The 21655-nt window shown below is 39.2% G+C and overlaps 1 protein-coding gene across 2 annotated transcripts in view; it reads right to left on the reverse strand.

The window, feature by feature from the left end:
- Positions 1–20526, reverse strand: part of PTPRZ1 (protein tyrosine phosphatase receptor type Z1) — a 192033-nt gene extending 171507 nt beyond the window's left edge. For both annotated transcript variants that reach the window (XM_037056516.1, XM_037056515.1), the window contains exon 1: positions 20146–20526. In XM_037056516.1, the coding sequence (XP_036912411.1) occupies positions 20146–20203 (58 nt within the window). In that variant the 5' untranslated portion in view covers positions 20204–20526. The remainder of the gene's footprint in view (positions 1–20145) is intronic.
- Positions 20527–21655: the final 1129 nt, after the last annotated feature.

Genomic DNA, 21655 nt, shown 5'->3' on the forward strand with positions numbered 1-21655 from the left:
GCTTAGTTGTATTTTTTCTGGAGCTTTGATCTGTTCCTTCATTCAGGCCATTTATTTTTTTTGTCTCAGCACTCCTGTTACATAGTAAGGGGTAGAGCCTTAGGTTTTCACCAGGGCAGGGCAACCCAAGTCACTGAGGTGTGATGCTGTATGTGGGGCAGTGGTCTGTGAAGGAACAATGCCACTTCCTCTGCTCTCTGCTGGTTTTCAGTCAGTTCCTCTGCTACCCACAATTGAATTGGGCCCTTCTGGTGCTGATTCCTGGGTGGGTGGGTATGTGTACATTCTAGGACCCAGTGGGTCTCTACAAAGAACTCTCCTGTGAGGCTGGGAGTTTCTCTAGTTACCTCAAACCTCACAGGTTCTTTCAGTCAGAGGTTTTGAGGCTTTATTTTCCCCGCAATGGAACACTGGGTTGCTTGCTCTCTTCCATTTCCCAGTTGTTCCTCCCAGTTTATCTGCACACGAATGAGGGACCACCCTGTCTGCCAACTGCCGCCTTGCCTGCCCAGGTCCTCCAGCTGCTGCCTTGCTGGGAGTCCTCTCCACCCAGCTGTCCAACTCCAACCCTCCTACTGGTCTGGATGAATGTTTCTTCTTTAACTCCTTGGTTGTTGAACATCCATATAGTTCAACTTTCTGTAAGTTCAAGTTGTTTTTGTTTTTAAATTTGTTGTCCTTCTTCTGGTTGTGCAAGGAGGCACAGTGTATTTTTTTTAATTAAAGATTTTTATTTATATTTTTAGATAGAGTGGAAGGGAGGAGAGGAGAGAAAGATGGAGAAAAACATTGATGTGCAAAAGAAACATTGACTGGTTGCCTCTTGCATGCCCCCAACAGGATACCTGGCCCACAACCCAGGTAGTGCACTGATTGGGAATCAAACCTTTGACCTCTTGGTTTGTAGGATGATGCCCATTCCCACTGAGCCATGCCAGTCAGGGCTATTAGTTTCATTTGGAAAATCCCCACATCTTTCTGAAAAAGATTAGGCTGTTTTCTTAAGAGTCACTGTATGAAACATATATATTTAAATTTATGAAATATTCAAATATACATATACATGCATTAAAATGTGTAGATGTGTGATACAGAAAACTAGTCACCTAAGTCTCCTTTAGACAATTACTTCAAGGAGGAATCCAAGAATAATAAAATTATGATATAACAACCAACTAAGCTTTAAGGCACAAAAAGTAATCCACATACATCTTATAGAGCTGATTGCTGAACTAATTATTCAAGTCCAAAGAAAATATGAAAAATAGTAATTTAATAACAATACTTTATATCTAAAACAGCAGATCCATGTTTATAATACTGAGTAACAGAAACGGAAAAGTTGGAGGGAACAAACTGGTAAAATGGGAAAAGACTTTTGGTGGTGGATGATATAATTCATGTCTGCTATTGCTAAAGACTCAAAGGAACTTCTCTCTTGACAATTAGAAGGAAAAGTGTAAGCATCCTACTAGTTAAAATCAAATAAGAATTTAAAATATAGAAAAGAATAAACAAATAGGACTTCATCAAAATAAAAGGCCTCTGCATGGCTAAAGAAAACAGCAAAATGAAAAGGGAACCAACCATATAAGAAAATATATTTGCCAGTGATACCCCAGACAAGGTTTTGATCTCCAAAATATGTAAAGAACTCACATGAGTCCACTCCAGAAAGACAATCCAATTAAAAAATTGGAGGGACACTTTTCCCAGGAGGACATTCAGAGGGCCCATAGACATATGAAAGGATGCTTAGCATCACTAGTCATAAGAGAGATGCAACTTAAAACCACAGTGAGATACCACTTCACACTGGTCAGAATGGCCATCATGCACAAATCAACAAACAATAAGTGCCAGTAAGGTTGTGGAGAAAAAGAAACCCTAGTACACTGTTGGTGGGACTGCAGACTGGTGCAGCCACTGTGGAAAACTATGGAATTTCCTCAGAAAACTAAAAATGGAACTGCCTTTTGACCTGGCAATTCCACTGCTGAGATTATACCCTAAGAACCCTGAAACACCAATCCAAAAGAACCTATGTACCCCAATGTTCATAGCAGCACAATTTACAATAGCCAAGTGCTATAAGCAACCTAAGTGCCCATTTGTAAATGAGTCATCAAAAAACTGTGGTACATTTATGCAATGGAATACTATGCAAGAGAAAGAAGGAACTCCTACCCTTTGTGACAGCATAGATGGATGGAACTGGAGAAAATTATGCTAAGTGAAATATGCCAGGCAGTGAAAGACAAATACCATATGATCTCACCTGTAAGTGAAACCTAATCAACAAAACAAACAAGAAAGCAAAATATAACCAGAAATATTGGGAACCGCCCTGCCTGGTTTCAGAAGCTGTAATCCCCTGTGGCTAAGGCTGAATAAAAAGACCTTGGGACCATGAGCCATTAAGGGGACAAAGCTTATCCCCCTGGCAGGGATGCAAACCTCTGCCATCTTTACTTCACCCTGCCTGGCCCCCAGTAGATGACCAGTTAGTCAATGATGGGTAAGATTGCTCAAGGGAGGGACAACCTAAGACAGGCATTGTCATAAAGAGTCCCTCAGGGAAGGATTTGGGGGACTATAGGAAGTACTGGTGATGGACCCTCGACCCTTGGCTTTGACATAGCCTGTGTCCTCACTCTGTCTGCAAGAAGTCTCCTAATCTCTTAGCTGCCTTACTTTCCCTACTTGATTTAAGCCTGAAACAATGCTGGAGTTGGGTGCGGCCCTGTGCTGGAAAGGGCTAGTTCCCTGGGGCAATCAGGCCTAAGAAAGAATGCATAAAATCCTGTAAAACCTGATTTGCTAACACCCTCAATTTAAATAAGGGTCCAAGCTTGAAATGAGTTTGTTTTCCCAAAGTTTTATGGACCTTTAGCTATATGACCCTGACTCTAAATAAGCCCTCATAGTTATTTGAATGTTTTCTATTCTTTGATCATTACTGCCTGACAATGATTGATGAGCTTTATGTATACACCCTGTATTCCTATGCAAATAAACCCAATAAAAGCCCATTGGGGAACAGGGTCCCGGCCCTTCTCCTTTGAGAGATCAGCCACTTTCCTCCCCAAGCAGATCATGTCTTGGTAGACTTATTCTCATCTGTAGTGGCTGGGGGGACCCTGGGGGTGGAGCCCTCCATACTGAGACATTGAAATAAGGAACAAACTGACAGTAAACAGAAAGGAGGGGGGAAATGGGGGAAAGAAGGGGAAGGGCCATCAAGGAACATGTATAAAGGACACATGGACAAAGATAAAGGGGGGGATTGAGAGTGGGAGGTGGGGGTGTATGGGGTGAGGGAAAGTGGTGGCAGGAAAATGGAGACCACTGCACTTGAACAGAATAAAAACTCAATTAATAAAGAAATAATAAAAATACAATGCAGGAAAAGATAAATGCAAAAACGAGACAGTACGTAAGGCAAAAACCAAAGAGTATGTAAAACAATTAGGATGCATAAATATGAAATTGAATTAACAATATGAAATGAAGTAAAGATGTTGAAAAATACACTAACATTCCAGATAAAGCCAAAAATTGACTATATGATGCTAGCAAGGTCAACTTAATGAAATGTCAAAAATATAAGGCAAACCTAAGACATCTATGAAATGCAAACTAAAGAAAAACACAGTGATATCTCCTAAGATCAAACAAATGAGTGTATTTTTAGTTATTTATTCATTCAACAAATATTTACTGAGCACTATTCTGTGCCAGGCACTGTGCTAGGGACTGGAGCTAATAAACCACATACCTTGTGAAACTTAGGTTCTGATGGGGAGAGACAGAGAATAACGTAATTTAAAAATACATATAAGGGCAAGTGCTAAAATAAATAGAAGGCAATAAAAGAAACTTGGGGAAGAAAGATGGTTACAATGTTACTTTACAACAGGGTATCCAGGAAAGTCCACAATAAAACAGTAACATTGAGCAAAAACCTATGGGGTGCGGGGTGGGTCATAAAGAGTTACAGAAGAAGGACATTAAGTGGAGGGAACAGCAAAAACACAGCTTGGTGGAGAATGTGCCTGAGTGAGTCAGGAGCAGCTAGGAGGCCACTGAGGCTGGAGCAAAAGAAGTGAGGTCAGGGGAGGTGATTAGATAAGTACATTTGACCCTTGGACAATGTAGGGTTGGGGTGCTGGCACCCACATAATTGAAAATTCACATGTAACTCTGGACTGAGGGCTAGATGAACACTGTAGAGATTTTGCCTTTTATTCTGAGTGAGACAGGAAATTAGGAGGACGACATGATCTAACTTACATTTGAACAAAAATCACCCAGCTGATTTCTGAGGCAAAGCAGGCAGCCCCATGGGAAGTTAGTGAAATAATCCACATAAGAAGTGATGGAGGCTTGGACAGAGGGTAACAGTGGTTGTAGATTGTAAGAAAAAAACAAACTAGGAGAAGCGTCCTGATAGAGTAAATGTAAGTTGTGTGAGAAAAGATGACCTCAAGAACTTTGGCCTGAGCAAAAGAAAGAGTGATTTACTGAGATAAATCAGAAAATGGAAGTTAGGAATGGGCTTGGAGGAAGACACCTCAAGTTTGAGGTATATTAAATACATAAGTAGGGAGGTGCATATATAGCTCTGGAGTTCAGGTAATCTAGCCTACAGATAAAAATTTAGGAGTTACCCATGTAGAGAACACAGGGATGAGAGAACCAGACAAATACTGTAGACAGAAAAGAGAAGTGGCCCAAAGAATGAGTCTTGGGGCCTCCAGTGTTAGACATTGGGAGATGAGAAGGAACAGGCAAAAGTGATTGAGGCAGATAGTAAAATAGGTGGTCATTGAGATAGCCGGGAAAACCAGGCAAATGTGGTGTTCTGAAAGTGATGTGAACAAAGCCTCTCCAGAAATACAGTGATAATTGTCAAAAGCTGCTTGCAGGTCAATAAAATGTGGACCAAGGACATTGTCCTCTAGAGGAAGCAATCTTGAGGGCACTGGTGAAATTGATGAGGATGGCTGTCTGGAGTGGTGGGAACAGAATCCTGTTCTGTTCCTCTCTAAAGAAAGGGTTCAGAAGCAAACAGAAGTAGAGCAAATGGAGATGAGGCGTACAGGACACTTTCCAAAAGTTTGCCTGAAAATGGAAGGAAACAAATGGGGCAGAAGTCGAGAGGATTATTTTTAACAGTAGAGCTCACAACATCAAAAGAAACACCCATGATCTCAACTACATCTACTGATTAATTTGTATTATCGTATGTTAAGCTAATAACTTGAAAGAAAACACCTACACTTTAATTATGAATGGATATAATGCAAAAATAAAATTCTGCTAAAATGCTCTAGCTGTAAGCATTCACACAGAGCCTGCTTCAGGATGGGAAGAGTCCCTCCAAAGTCAATCACAGGACTCTTACCTGCATTTTCCAATATTATTTTGCTCCTTCTGCTTTAAAAAAAACCTCTTTTCAAAAACTTCTGAAGTCATAGTAAGCTTTTTTGAAAACAGGCTACACATAACTTTATGATTAATATCAGCTCCAAAGGACAGTAACCAGAATGGCTGAATATCATGAGGCTTCTTATACTGACTGTTCAACTCAGGCCTCCTTTAAAATTAACTGAAATAATCAAAACCTCTTTAAACAGCAGGATGAAAATATTGCATCTCTTAAAAATTAGTGTTTAATGCACCCAATTCTTTGCTGTGCTCATAGCTTTAAAACTTTGATAATCTAATTCATTCCCTATATAATTATTTTAAAAACCGATTTTCTCAAAGTAAGTTCCATAGAATACTTAATCACTGCTTTACAGCTATTTTCCAGTTGGTGATTAGTTTAAATACTGTTGCTTCTAGCTATCATACAACAAAATAGCTCTTTAGCTTTTTAATAATCTAGTATTCTATCAGGCATCACTATTTATTTCAATAAGTACTCTCTTTTGCAGTGTGTTTTAATTAAAAATCTCAGTATTGTAATGATACTTCTCAGATGTTCTGTATTCTCTTAGTTTCATATTCCTTAAATTATAATGCTCATATTTTGTTCTGGATATACTAAAGTGAACATTTTGAAATAATTTCTTAAATCATCTATTTTTAAATATTAGTATAGTTGACAGTTACAAATAATGACTTTTTTCAGTATGAGTGATTATGTCTTTTAGTGGGTCCTTTATCCTATTCTAACCAGAACAAGTTTCCTGAATTCAGTTTTCTTATCATTATTGTTCACCAAATGTGGAAGTTACAGAGGTCTGCAAATAATTTCTGTTTACTTGTTAGTGTCAGTAAAATTTAAACTATTTTTATTGAACAGAGCACTGACTTCTACAACATTTCACTAAACATTTGTCCCATCTTGAGAGACTTTTGTTTTTAGCAATCTACTTTTTTACTTCTTTATATTTTATATATCTTATTGTAGATATACTGGGTATACTGTAAACCAGATCAGCATCCCAAAGATAAGAAACTCTGATTTTTTGGTTACAAAAGTTGGTTTTAGAATGTCACTAATAGTCTCCCAAGCAGGGCAAAACATAAACCTATTCTCACATTTTTTGGAGACATTGAAGTATGAGGAATACTGGCTCTCTTTTCCAGGGAAATTAGCTTTATCTTTAAAAATCTAAAACAGTATGCTCAAAATTTTTAAAGCACTGGATACATGGTAAAATACAGACAATATAGCTATTGACAGCAACAGGTAACCAGTGGCTATAAAATGTACAGTGCTTTCTCCTCATTTGAATCAAACAGGATCTTATGTATCTCAGATCTTGTTCTTGGTAAAAAAAGAAAAAGAAAAAAAAAGAATAAAAGAACTGAGAGAAATGCTCTTGTGTTCTTGGCTGGCACTGAAGGGATGAGGAGGTGTTAGCGACAGGGATCCGGTATCTTTTTGTTTCATTAAAACCCTGGCTTGACAGGAAACATCGGGAAAACTTAGCCAGAGAAACGGTGCATCCGCTGTGCAGGCCAACAAGTAGACTCTCCCACCGCTTCTTAGAATAAAGAAACTTATAGTCCCCTTTCTCTCATGTTTCTGGCCACAGTCATCTTTCTTCCCTTCTTCTGCATTCACTATTGTACCCTATTCCAATCACTTAATTTTCTTTCTTAAAAGTCTGAATGCCAAGAGGAAAAGCCCTTAGAAAGTGGTCCATGATAGTATGCCAATTCAGTTCAAAACCTATATAGACTCTTGGGCCCGTTAAAATGAGAATGTGATTTGATTGGCCTACTTTTAGTTCACTTTTTTAAAATAAGAGGGATTGAGTGACTTTGATGGTGAACCGAATTCTAATTCTGAGTGCTGGGAATGTGATCCCATTTCCTACTCTGCTAGCGGGTGTGCTGAATGAGATGAGATGATGGCGACATTTAACATTTGACTAGATAGATCCTTTTGTGCTTACTGTTTTTAAGGTGACTGCTTTGGAAGGAATTTCATTCCTTGATTTAATGTCACAAGTATTTACTAAGCACCTACTACGTGGGCCAAGGGTCTTTACAGCCCAGTGCTTGTATCCCTTGAGACAGGGCTCCTTCAAGGGAGAGGGAGAGTTATGGATACAACAGAAATGTAATCTAAGTGATGTCTCCCTCTCTGCATCACGGAAAAGTGATGTGTGAGAGAAAGTTTCACAATGGATGTGAAAGATAACTAGGAATGTAAGGAGCCACAGGCCACCAAAGAAAAAGGAAAAGCTTGAGCCAAAGTGAAGGGGCACAGGTGGGGAGGGTCAGGTCATGTTGGACAGGTAGCCTGAGTTCAGGTTGAAGAACCCTGAATGCCCTGGGGAGCGCATTCATGCAACATCAAGAGTCCCATGACCATATGGGTCCTTCCCAATAATGAGTAGGAACACCACAAAATCCCATCTAATACTTTCTCAATAGTTTCCATGGATGGAGACCTTATTCCTCTGTTGTGTTTCATTATTGAAGCTAGTGGCTAAAGAATTTCTTTCTGAAAATTACAGAAACACACTATGTAAAAGGAAAGTCCTTCACATAAGATGCAAGTTCTTTACAGCATACCAATATCTGTTGCTACAGACTTGCAAAAAATTTTTTAATATTGGCCCCATACTTAATATTGGCAATGATTTACGTTGCCCATAATGATTATAGCATGTTTATTGAACTTTTTACATTATGGCAAGGAAACAGGTTGGTTTCCCAGGTTAGTAGGGTTTCCTGTGTTAGTAGAGGATGCATGTGTTGCTGTTTTCCTGGCCCTGTGTGGGGTGTTTGTCTGTGGGGGTGTATGTAAACATCACATGTATGCATGTGATATTTAGTGCAGTGGAACTTTCCAGCTGTGTTTTGATCAACTAATATGTGTGTATTTGGGATTAATAGGCTGAGCAGTAAGATATATAATATGCAAAAAAGCATTCCTTATTAATGACTACCCTGTAAGGATCTTAANTCAATATCTGTTGCTACAGACTTGCAAAAAATTTTTTAATATTGGCCCCATACTTAATATTGGCAATGATTTACGTTGCCCATAATGATTATAGCATGTTTATTGAACTTTTTACATTATGGCAAGGAAACAGGTTGGTTTCCCAGGTTAGTAGGGTTTCCTGTATTAGTAGAGGATGCATGTGTTGCTGTTTTCCTGGCCCTGTGTGGGGTGTTTGTCTGTGGGGGTGTATGTAAATATCACATGTATGCATGTGATATTTAGTGCAGTGGAACTTTCCAGCTGTGTTTTGATCAACTAATATGTGTGTATTTGAGATTAATAGGCTGAGCAGTAAGATATATAATATGCAAAAAAGCCTTCCTTATTTATGACTACCCTGTAAGGATCTTAATTGGGATAAATGTGCACACATTTTCTCACTGAAACTGCATAGTTATTCTGGCATGTTGAACTATAGAAGAATGCAACAAATAAGCATCATTACTTTCACATAAAAGTCTGTATCAGTCTTTTCTTGATGACCTACTTTCAAGGAGTCTACTCCAGTAATGAATCACCCAAACAATCTCCAGAAGACTGTGTACTACAGTCTCAAAGCCTTTCATTTAAAAAGCCAGCATTCCCCATCTATTCATAAGGGCAAACTCACTGCGCAGGGGTACATGTTCTCTGCCAGCAGTTAGACCCAACCTGTCTGGGGGTAAAAGGGTTTATATACCCTTATCACTCCCAGAGAGATTATTTGGCTAAATATTATCTTCATTTGCTTCATCATATGTGTAAAAACCAAACAGTTGTTTTATTTTTTTCAAAATGACAGATGCTGTAGGATTCTTACTCAAAAACGTGGAGGAAAAAGAGGAGGAGCCACTGTGAAAAGCTCCCACCAAACAGGGAACTGGAATATTTTCTTGCTGTTTATTTGCTTATGTGTTTGTTTGTTTATGGCAGGTGTTTTATCATTTGGGGGTGGAATGATTATTATAAAATCTTGAATAAATTATTGAGGAACACAGAAGCATTGTGTTTTCTTGATTTCTTCTGCCAGGAATAATAACTAGCTAAAATGTAATGAAAGATTAGGCAAAAGAAAAGCATTATGGGATACTCTCTTGTGGGATGGATGATGCCCGGATTGTGCCACATATTAAAGGATTTAAAGGCAACATGTACTAGCCATTCTAGTACATGTTGGGCTAATTAAAAGTGATTTCATCCTCTGTGCTTCTTTCTGGGGATCAATTTTGCAGGCAGCATTGAAATCTATGTCCAAAATTCTTGCCCTGCTTTTGATAAACTTTTAGCTAAGAATCATATGCATATCAAGTCATTCTTTAAGATCTTAGCACCAAGAGTTACCTTCGTCACAAAATGGCATCTGCAACCACTGACAATTCAGCTTTGAATTGGGACAGACATAACTGTGGAAATTATGTAACATTTTCTTAGCAATAGGTTTTGGACAGAATATACAAGATGAGTGTTTTAACATATTTTCCTTATATACTTTGCTACTTACACTATTATTTTGACTAGAGATGCGAAACTCAACCAATTTCTGTATTCAAGCTTCCCTTTGGGTGAGTAATCTGAAATAAGTAATATACACTTATCTTCTTATTTCTGTACAAAGCAAAAGTAAGGGAAGAGGCACAAAAGAGGCTTAAATTATTAAATGAAGCAGTAAATGTCCCATGTTCGAAAGGAGAAAGTGCTGCTCAGATGCTCACAGAGATATTTTTAAAATGAATTCACTCACATCTTTATTGTGTTTCTCCGCTTTATGACTTTTCATACACTTAAAATCTGACTCATATAATCTAACTTTTATTTTATTATTCTCTGTTCAAGTATGTTCCCACTAGGGTTCATTTTATGTCTGTAACAAAATTAAGTCCTAAAGAGAAAAACTATTAAAGCCCAGGGCAGTGTTGAGCAAGCAGTAGCTGTCCAGTGAAGATCTGGTAAAATGAGTTCCACTGATCTCGACTGGAATCAACTCCTTCAAAGAGGGACAGAACTGTATCCAGGTCGCAGGAACAAGCAGACCTTCTTCCTCTCCTTTCTTTATGTTGGAGGCTGGGAAAAGACAGGCTCGAAATATCCAGGATAATTCCTACCATTAATCTTAACAATTTTTCTCAAGGATATAATCTTTTAATGTTTGAAATAAAGCAATATCAATTTAGAGAAGCAGAAAACATACATCCTTATTTATCCTGTGTATATACCACATATATAGTTACATATAAAATACTTATACAAATATATGTGAATATTATATGTCATTTCCCTGCTTTGAAAGACATTAAGGTAAACTTCATCATAACCAAATATCACTCATGAAGAATCTATTCAGTCATACATCTTAAATACAAAATTCTTGCATCCAAAGTGCATATAGCCCAAGATAGCTACATTTCTTCATCACACAAGGAAAAATACACTTGCACTTCTATTCTTGGCAGCTGCTACTTTATCCCTTTCCTAAACTTAATAATTGATTAATTTACCACTTCACATATCCCTAATGTATAGTGTGACATACAGTAGAAAAAACCCTATCACATTGTGCATGAATTAGAAGGAACAATTGCTAAAATCAATTTAAAACAAATTCTTGGAAGTCTCCTCTATGACTTATTTTCCACCACACCGTTTTAATGCAAAACACAAGTTGCAAACAATTACAAAGTACCAGGTTATACCACATGAACATGACAACCTTCAAGCAACTGGAAATCATGGATAGTAAGGAAGCCTAATTATTGGCATACAGCTGACTGAAATGTTGCACTGGTATCTGTGCTCATTCTAAAAAGGACAAATAAAATAATTTAAAGGTGATAAAGTAAATAGTTTAGATAAAACTTGATAAAATTAGCCTGACATTATGGTGATACTCAATCCTTCCCATTCTTGGGGGCTGGGGGAGCTTTTTTTAATGTTAAGTTGTGATTAGGATCTCTCCTAAAATAAATAAAAAAAATCCTTTTAAGCAGTAGTATTTCTTTTTGTTATTTCTCAAGGCACCCAGTTAATCAGTTCAGAGGAAATGTTCAGCTTCAGTTCCAACACCATGTGGAAACAAATCTGAAGTTCCACCATTCATTAAGTAAGCAGTCTTCAAGGTACTATCCTTTGTTTTTCTCTATTATTCTCTTCCCTTCCAATTATCATCTTCTGTACTATTGTATGTATTTGCTGCCTCCACTTTTCCTTCCTTGATATTTCTGGCACTGTGTGGTCCTTGCCACATCTTCATCTCCACAGGGAAGACATTGCCTGAGGACCCCCCGTGACTCTCTCCAGATAGCTCCAAGTCGTAGCAATTATACCAATTATACTTATATCAAATGAGGCACTGTATTTGAGTACTTGTTAAACATTAAAATATTATACATAACAGATAGCATTATTATACCTACAAATGATCAATCGAATTTCCACTCTGACTGCCACAGTGTAAAAGACTTCTGACTGGCGTTCCTTATTCCCAGCATCATTCTGCTCCAATCTACCCTATACTCTTATACTTGAGTTATTGTTCTAAAATACGGAGATCTACTCAAATCATTGCACTGCCCAAAACCTTTCAATAGTTCCATTATATACTGGACAAATTCTAAACTCCAAACTCTTCAATTAGTCATTGGAAATCCTAACTGTTATTGTGTTTGACATTTTTCCACTAAGACACACCCCTTCAGTTTTTTCCTTCCTCTAAACATTACACTGTCTTTCCCATTCAATGCTTCTGTGTACATCATCCTTTTTGCAACTAATGTCCTTTCCCCCAACAGTATCCCCTGAAGTCCTACCTGCCCACACCTCAGAATCTACATCCAACCCTGTCTCCTGCTAAGACCCTTCCCAGAGGTTAATTCAGCTTACACTCCCACACAACTCACACTTCCATATTCTGCAAACCCTGCTATGTTTGAGAGTTATTTATGCATGGATCTCTCTCTCTTGCAAAGGCTTAGCAAACCACTACATAAATATTCTCTGTAGGAGGATATTTGTGACAAGAAAGATGCTCAATAGAGACTAACTGAATTAATTTGTGCTGTGTCCTCACCATTCACAATTTAGAATATTAAAATAGTTATTTGGACCATCTGAAAAAGTCCCCCATTAACTTTTAAATGGAGCTACTAGTGCTTTTCAGATATAATAAAAACAAATAGCCTAGACCTGATGAATATGAAAATGTTATTTTAAGAAATACACATGAATCAATTGCTGAAATAAAAATATACTTATATCTTATATGTATTACATAACAGAAAACAATAACTCTAATTCTAACAACTTATACATGGAAGAAGAAAATTAAAAAGAGGGTTTTCAGGGACAACTATGAAGGACACATGGACAAAACCAAGGGGAGGGTGGAAGCAAGAGAGGGAGGTGGGTTTGGCTGGGGCAGAGGGAAAGTGGTGGGTAGAAAATGCAGATAACTGTAATTGAACAACAATAAAGTAATTTATTTAAAAATTACTTTGTAAGAATACATGTCATTGACAAAACTAAAGATATTAAGTGTCTGTACCTTGGGGAATGCACTTGGGAATCCCATCTCAGAGGCCGGTGCAGTCATCCACCCACATGCTGGTTGACTTGAATCTCTGAACCAACTCCAAAACTGTCTGGCCTCCTGAAGTTCCTCTAAATTGCAAAGCCTATGAGGTCAGCCACAATAGTCCATATTGCTCCTTCTAGGGTTACTCTGACACTGAAACTCCCTTAAGAAGAGGACACAGGGATGGGAAGTTTTCCAGACCCTTTGTTCTGTGGCACTAGCTTTGTTTTTGGATAGCATGAAACTTGCCAATATCTCTGCTTAAGAAAAATAAACTAAGATTAGGAGTATCACAAAGTTGACCTAGATTCATGGTTTTAAACCCTGGTTCTATTCTGTAACCACCTGGGGAATTTTAAGAAAATCTCCATGTCTGGGCCCTGGACCCACACATGAATTTGATCCAGGGTGGGGCACAGACATCAGTACGTTTTAAAACTTCCAAAGGTGTATCAGTCAGCTCAGGCTTCTATAACAAAATACCATAGACTATGTGGCTTAAACGACAGACATTTATTTCTCACAGTTCTGGAGAATGAGAAATCCAAGATCAAGGGGATGGTATATTTGGTTCTGGATGGGGCTGGATAGGACTGGATGGTATATTTCATTCTGGATGGGACTTAAATCGATTCAAATTTATTGACTGAGATCAGAAAGTTCACATTAAACAGGATCTTAATTTCATTTACTTTAATATCTTTTTAAAATTATGTTAACCACAAAACCCCAAATTATGCCACAGTAAAATATTTTAAAATAATGGTATCAAATAGCATCAATATTCTTCCTATCAAACTCTCTATCAAGATGCTGAGCAATATTGAGGGTTTTTATCTTAAATTCATGCTTAGAGTGAAGGTAAAGAGAAATAGCTACCCCCTGCAAAAAAAGGAAGAGGAGCAAGAGAAAACTAAAGCAAAGATCCAATGAGAACTTTTTTTTTTTTAACACTTGTGAGGATTTCCAACTCTTCTCATATCCTGTTCCATTTTAATTCAATTCAATGCAAATATTTGCTGAACACCTGCTATGTGCAGGGCTAAACTAGATATAGCACATCATCTCTGGGATTAATGATAAAACTAGAGACAAATTCCAAACGCATGCACATCCATGCAATGTAACTGCACTCCCTGCCACTCACCTAGTTTCCAGAACTGCCTCAGGCCACTGCCTGGAGGAGACTTAATCCTGTACAACGGCTTTTGACTCACTAAAGACACAGTCTTCATGGGCTCAACACACTTAAGTTTTCATTACTGACCACCCCTCACCTTTACTGCCCTCTCGTCCCCAATGTATAAATATGTGTACACACACTTGCACCTGCACATACAGTGACTTGATGCCCTGACGCCTGGGGCATATTCAAGCTTCAGTGGTGCCAATTCATCCAGCACTTAACCTCACTCAAAATTGCTGCTGCAACTACACATGCAGTGTCTATCCTGGGGGGTCTATTTTTAAGACACAGATAATATCTGGATCTAGGAAATGCTTATGCACCTTTCTGGGTTCTAGAAGTGGCATTAAAGATCGTGGCTCAAGGTGAATGGTGGCCTAATTCTCCAATTGGGATAAGAATCAAATCAAGTAAAGGTCAGATGAAATTGGCCCATTTCAACAGCAAAAGCTACTACTGTCTAAGAACCTTCATGGTTCTTTTTCTCTATGACCAGCACATTAAATATTTACTAAGCATCACTATAGGTGGTAAGACCAAGAATATTAAGTCCAAGGAGGAATGCAATATAGTCTTGGCCCTAAAGGAGCTAGACTAGTGAGGAAGATAGAGAGACACAGTGAAATGATACAATGATGCTAAAACAAACCATGGATAATGTGCTGTGGGAACAGAGCACTCACTGCTGAACTAAGGGGTAACCTGTTCCTTTTGACACCAGTCCATAAAGGCCACAAAGTGGCCACTGAACTGTCTTCATCTTTTAATGCTCTACCTAAGGCCGCTAGAATGTCTCTTTGATTTTTGTATGACTGACACAATACAGATGGATAGTAACCCACATACATCAACACTTCAAATAATTTTAATGGCTTTAGAAGTTTTTCTAGTGGAGTTGACAACTTTTTATCCGTTCTATCAATCAGTACTATTAATAAGTAATAGTGCCCTGGTCAGGTGGCTCAGTTAATTAGAGCTTCATCCTGCACACACACACACACACACACAAAGTTGCAGGCTGGATTCCTGGTCAGGGCACATACCTAGATTGTGGGTTCAATCCTGTTCAGGGTGCATGCGGGAGGCAACTGATTGATGTTTCTCACATTGATGTTTTTTCTCTCTCAGTTCTTCTCTCTCTCTAAAATCAATAAATATACCCTTGGGTGAAGATTTTTTTTAAGTACTAGCAATACTTTATCAGCCTTTTTGACTCTAAAACAGTGCTGTCCAACAGACTTTGTGCAGTGATAGAAATTTTTTCTATCTGTGCTGTCCCATGCAGAAGCCACCAGCCTAAAATGTGACTTAGGAAGTAAATGAATTTATTTTAATAAGTTTAAACTTAAATGGCCACATAGGCTTCGTGGCTATGGTACTGAACAGAACAGTTCTAAAATTGATGAATTTTAGGACTGTGCAATATTATAAAATAATATTTCCATAGTACAGTATATCATATACGTCTCTGAACAACTGCAAACACAGGCAAAAACTGGTTTTCTTTTGTAACCTGAAGTTGCTGCTAGGGATTACTTCCAGTAAAAAAATAAAAGTTAAAGACAATTGAAAGTTAAGGTATTTAACACATTCAGAGATATTTAGGAAAAACTTATTCTCAACTAGCTCTAAACAAAGTATCTTAAAAGTGAGATTTAGACTTCCAGTCAAGATGGAAGCACAGGTAGGCATGTTTTGCCTCCTCACTCAAAAATCATAGAAAAAATTACAACCAGATTCCAAAACTAATATCATCAGAACTGTCACAAAATTGAGCTGTATGGAAGTCCAACTACCAAGGATTTAAAGAAGATACATTCATCCAAACAGGTAGTAGGGGCGGAGTGGCAGAGATGGATGGAGGGGCAGAAGCAGAACAGAAGGGATACCTTCGGGCAAGCAATCAGAGCCCCAGGCCACACAGCACCAGGTTCCAGCACTGGGAAGACAGATCCCAGTTACCTCTGGCTGTAAAAACCAGTGGAGGATGGGTCATTAGAAGAAACTGCCGGATTTCTGCCATGTGGGAGTGTGTAGAAAAGTCATGAATGGAGATCTGCAGAAAGCAACATATGAACCCAGCTAGTAAATTCTAATAGGAAAGCGGCCTCCCTGGAATGAAAGGAGGAAAGACTGATGCTTGGGAGTCACAAGGGACATATAGGTTGAGGCAGGCTGTGTGCTGTTAGGTGAGTCAGTTGACTTCTCTGTACCTCAGTTTTCTGCACCTCAGTTTCCTCTGCTGTACAACGTGTAAAATGAAAACATCTACCTCAAAGGGATTTGGGGAGAATGAAACGAGAAAAAAATACACATGCATACATTTCAGCACCTAGCAAACGCCGCATAGATGGTATATGGAAATAAAACACAAGCTCATCTTCTTAACCAGCCTTTCCTTTGAAGTCCTCTGGTCCTGAATGAGGGATTCCATTTCCATTCTACAGTCTCAAAAGTTGGCAAATGGGTGCTCATGCAAAGTTACCAGGTTGTCCATAACTCCAATCTCTTTAGAGGAATGGGGAAACACAGCTCATGCTTCCAGAGAAAACAGAAAGAATTTTTGCCAGAAGCAAAATTCCCACAACATAAAATTTTAAGCAAATTCCCAAATCTCTAGTGCAGACACGAAAGCATAAATGAATTCATCAATAAAACACTTTATCCTGGCAAATTTCCCTGAATGGAGCAAGCACAGTCTACATAAAATGGAGAGATGAAATAAAAATTTTGCTACTCTGCAACACAAAAGTAATTAATTTTCTAAGTGGAAACTAGTTATTTTGGGGGGAAAGTCATAATATTTTCTATTTCTGGTTAAACTTTGTTTTCAGAGTTTAATAGACAAAGCTGGAAGTCACAACATGCTGGGTTCCACCGATTCCACAATCAGAATAAACTAAGCAATTAGTTCTTGCAGAGGAATTGGGGATGATTTGTAGTTAATGTGGCCCTTAAAGCAGTAAGACATAACAAAAGTTCAAAACCTGATTTATCACATATTTAACAAGAATATTTAAATATTTGAATTCTGTGTACCTTGCAGGGCTATAACTCAATTCAAAGATCCTGAATTCTCAGCAGTTGAAAGAAACTGTCCCTTAAAACTCCTGAAATGGCTACCTCCCCTCTGTGACTCACAGTTAAGCCTTCTTACTGGAAAGCCACTGCAGTTTTTCCCAGTACCTGTCTAGTGGGTCAAGATTAAATAATAATTAGAGCCATACAGTCATTCCATTAGCTCTCCACCTAGTAGAAAACCTCTCAATTATTTTAGAGAAGGTCCAAATTCACTTAAGGAATTATCTTGGAGTTAGTCATCTTTAATTTCTGCCTCTCTTAAGAATGTCCTTCAGCTAAATAGCATTAAATGTTATTACTCATGTGATTTTTAAAAATAATATTAAGTCAGGACGCCTTGGGGCTTCTCGGTGGCTCTGAGGACACTGAAGAGGAATAATGAACACACCCACGAATACCAGAGTAGATGTCGAGGGAAAGGTAATTGAAGTAGAGGCTGGGTTTTTCACTTCTACATAATGAGTCTCGGTTTTTCAAAATGTGCTACCTAAGTTCAAGATATTCATCCTAGTTGAGGTTGCCAAGGCTCCTATGTCAGCCTGTAGGTAATACTATATAAGGCCAACTTTGTAAAAATGGGGAAAGGATAAAAAAGTAGTCACCTGCCAGTCTTAAAAACAAAAACAAGAACAGAACAAAACAACCACCCCCACAAAATTTGAGTTATTTTTTCCTATGTCAGTCCTTTACTATTACTCTTTTAATCTAAATTATTTTATTGTTCAATTACAGTTGTCCATATTTTCTCCCCACGCCTCCCCTCACCCCCTCCAAATCCAGCTCCCTCCCTTGCTTCCACCTTTTTTTTAAATTTAAATTTCAGTTCTGATATACTCAGTACTATCACACAAACTTGTGATATGCTTAAACAAGTAATTTAACCTTTTACAGTTAAATTTTACATCATTAAAGCATTAATGTCCAGTAAACAAAATCTAAATAGCCATAACAAGCTATAAGTAATAATTTATTGAGAATTTATAAAATGCGGCATATTGGAATGAAATATCATTCAGCCACAAAAAGGAATGAAGTGCTGATACAGGCTACAACATGGATGAATCTTGAAAGTATTATGCTGAGTGAGCAAAGCCAGACACCAAAGGCCACACATTGTATGACTGCATTTATATGAACTTCTCAGGACAGGCAAATCTGTGGAAGAAAATGTAGACTGGTGGTGGCCAGGGCTGGGGTCAAGAGAATGAGGAATGATTGTTAATGGAGTTTATTTTGGGGGTGATTAAAATATTCTGTAATTAGTGGTGATGGTTGCACAGTTCTGTGAAAACACCAAAAACTACTGAATTGTACAGTTTAAAAAGGTGAATTGTATGCCATGCAAATTATACCTCAATTTTTTAAAAAAATTCACAATATACTCAGGGCATGTGTTTCGGAAGGCATACAAAGCAGTATTTCCTTACTGATTCCCAAACTACAGATTTACTTTGAATAATAATCTAAGTACCAAGGAGATCTGGTTTTGTTGTTAAAACAGATCTACAATGGAAATGTAAATTCAACAGGTGTGTGTCTGATGACCACAACTCCTTTAAAGAATGTCTTCACCTCTCCAGAATCAAAATCTGTACAATTTTAGAGAAAACAGAAACCAGAACCCTCTGCAAGTGTTAAATGTCACTATGTGCATCACATCACCCTTGAGTACTTCTAAAAAGCTTCTGGAATTTAAATTATGTCCAAGTATCTGGGGGGCTATTGGCAATTACCACCACGTTTGCAATGCAATTCTAATTCGTTAGAATATAAAAATGATTTCTTTTTGTAAAGGTTACTGTGCCAACTGTAGCACCATCTATTGGATAAAATGTAGGTTAATATCTACTTTATTATGAAGAATCTAAAATTTAAAAAAACTGTTATCCTCTAACTGAAAAGAGTGTTTCTACTCATAAATGGAGGTACATTTGCGAACTTTCAGGTGCATGCCACCAAACCTATAATATGCCATCATAATAGCAAAACTTCCTAAAGGAAAATAAAGATACTTCTTTATAAAATGCAAAAATCAATCTTACAGTTACCCTGGAAAATGACCAGAACATGAACCTGTGTCCCAGGTAACTATTCTAACTGGCTATTTCTGACTGACTGTAATTTCAGTATTAAATGTGTAACGTGAAAGGTGGTGGCTGAAAGATGAATCCATGAATATAAATACATCAACCTGTAGCTTCTGACGTTGGCACCAGTAGCAGAACATTGACAGAAATTCTGATTGAAACTTTTTTTTAAGTAACTGCCCAGACTTGAACGTGACTAAATTAAAAGTACTAAAAAACACTGAAAAGTCAAGTTGGTGCTTGTTCCCGTTACCTCCTTTCAGGCGCTGTGTATATGTGTATGTGTGTGTAATTAACATCATGCACGTGTATTTTTCATTCAACCGATAATATAAGTAGCATGAACTTAGAAAAATGCGATGTGTATGGAGCCCCACACCAAGGTCCCACGGTTGTATTTCTGGTTGTATTTCTATTTGTATTCATCTTTTTATGTGTACTGAACAGGCTCTTTCCACTCTTTGTAAAAGAGGAGAGGAGACGTGGGGACAGGGACGGCGATTGCCCATCCTCTCTCCTATGCGCGTGGGAGCACGAATCCCCGCGGGCAGACGGAAGGTGGTGGAGGTGAGAAGTGGGGAGGAAGCGCATTCTCCCATGCTGCTGACACCCATGTGCCGCCGCGGACCCCGCGGGGTCCCAGTTCACTGTCCCTTTTTCCTCCTTGCTAGATGGCGGCGGCGTCAGCAAGTACCTAAATGCTCTGAAGTCTCCCACCCCTGTCCGAAATGATCCCGAGAGGCAAACCCACCGAGGTTTCATCACTCACCCAGACGGCAAATACAGAGGAGCTGAATGCAAGCGAGGAAGCGCGCCAGGATTAACATTTCCAGTCGGTCCAAGGAGCCCCCACCACTATTCAGTTCTGGGGGTGCGGAGGGGGAGGGAGCAAAGGAAATGCTTTCTCCTCCAATGTATATATAGATTGATGTCAGACTGTGTGTCTGTGTGGGTGGGTGAGAGAGAGAGGGAGAGAGAGAGAATATTAATGGAGAGAAGGACGCGTAGTGGTGGTCGTGGGAACCGGAGCCACTAGCCGAGGCGCATGTCAGCGGGCAGCCGGGAGTCGTCGGTCCCCCTCGCTGGCTTCGGCCACCGCGGTCTCAGCGCTCCGAGCGCAGCGGCGCCTGAGTGGCGGGTGCGCGCTCCCAGGGCCGGTGCGCGCAGCTGGGCACGTCGGGGGCGGGGACAGAGGCGGGGCGGGGACAGAGGCGGGGCCGGGAGGGGCGGGGCGTAGCGCCGAGCAGCTCCGGGAGCGCGCTGCCAACCCGGGTAGCGCGCGCACCGGCCGGAAGGGTGCGGCTAACGCTAAGGATACAGTATAGCGATTCACAGGGCAACTGCCCTCTCCCCGACCCTTGGTAGGGGCTTTCTTGTCCAGGAGTTAATGGAACCTGCTGGGGTTTAGAATCTTCGCAGAGAAGACTCTTCTGTCATCCCTTTGGAAGAGAAGAGGCCAGAGATTGTCCCTCACAGTCAGAGACTGACGTTTGGGGGTTCACTCTTGGAAATGTTTTTCACTTTATTGTCCTCTCTGCGATGCTTAGTGGATCCAATCAGAAAGTGGTGGGGAAACCTGGATAAACTGAGTGTCCCTTTTCTTTTCTTTCCGTTTTCCAAATCCCCGAAGTCGTTCTAGACTCCGTTAATCACAAATAATCTCCCTCCCTGATTGGGTGGCCAGTCAGACCCTGCTCCTTCCCCAAACTCCAATCAACTTGTCCTGCTCTGCGAAGCGTTTAGAGGAACTTCAATTCTACAAAGGTTCTCACGGGAAGATTTTTTAATTGCTTGATTGAAGGATAACGAGAGAAGTATAGCGCACGCCTTCTGCTGCCTCGGAGCTGGGAATGTCACGCTGTGCGTCCTAGTTTCTGCCCGTATCTACACTGTGAGCGCCTTGATGGCAGGGAGTTTGCCTTATTTATTGTTATAACCCAGCTCCTCACACAGAGGCAGAAAGAGCCAGGAAGTCCCCTAAATGTTTGTTGAATTAACTTGAAGCCTTAATGACAAAATAATGAAACGCCCTGAAAATTCATGCACTTTTCAAAGATTTTCATGTATATATCCTTTAAATACAAGAACATTTTTTTCTACTTACATGGGACCGAATCTGGAGCCTTTTAGAAGTCCACTCTAAGACACAGAAAATCGAGTTGTGGAGTTATCGCTTGTATTCTTAGCAACCAGTTAATGTAGGTTATCTGGACAGTGTGCACTCCCTGTCCTGTTCTTGTCTCAAAAAATAGTATTTTAGTTTAAAAATTTTTAAGAAA

The sequence above is a fragment of the Sturnira hondurensis genome, unplaced genomic scaffold (assembly GCF_014824575.4).
Source record: "Sturnira hondurensis isolate 20B ecotype Veracruz unplaced genomic scaffold, ASM1482457v3 Scaffold0008992, whole genome shotgun sequence".
In the NCBI taxonomy this organism is placed as follows: Eukaryota; Metazoa; Chordata; class Mammalia; order Chiroptera; family Phyllostomidae; genus Sturnira; species Sturnira hondurensis.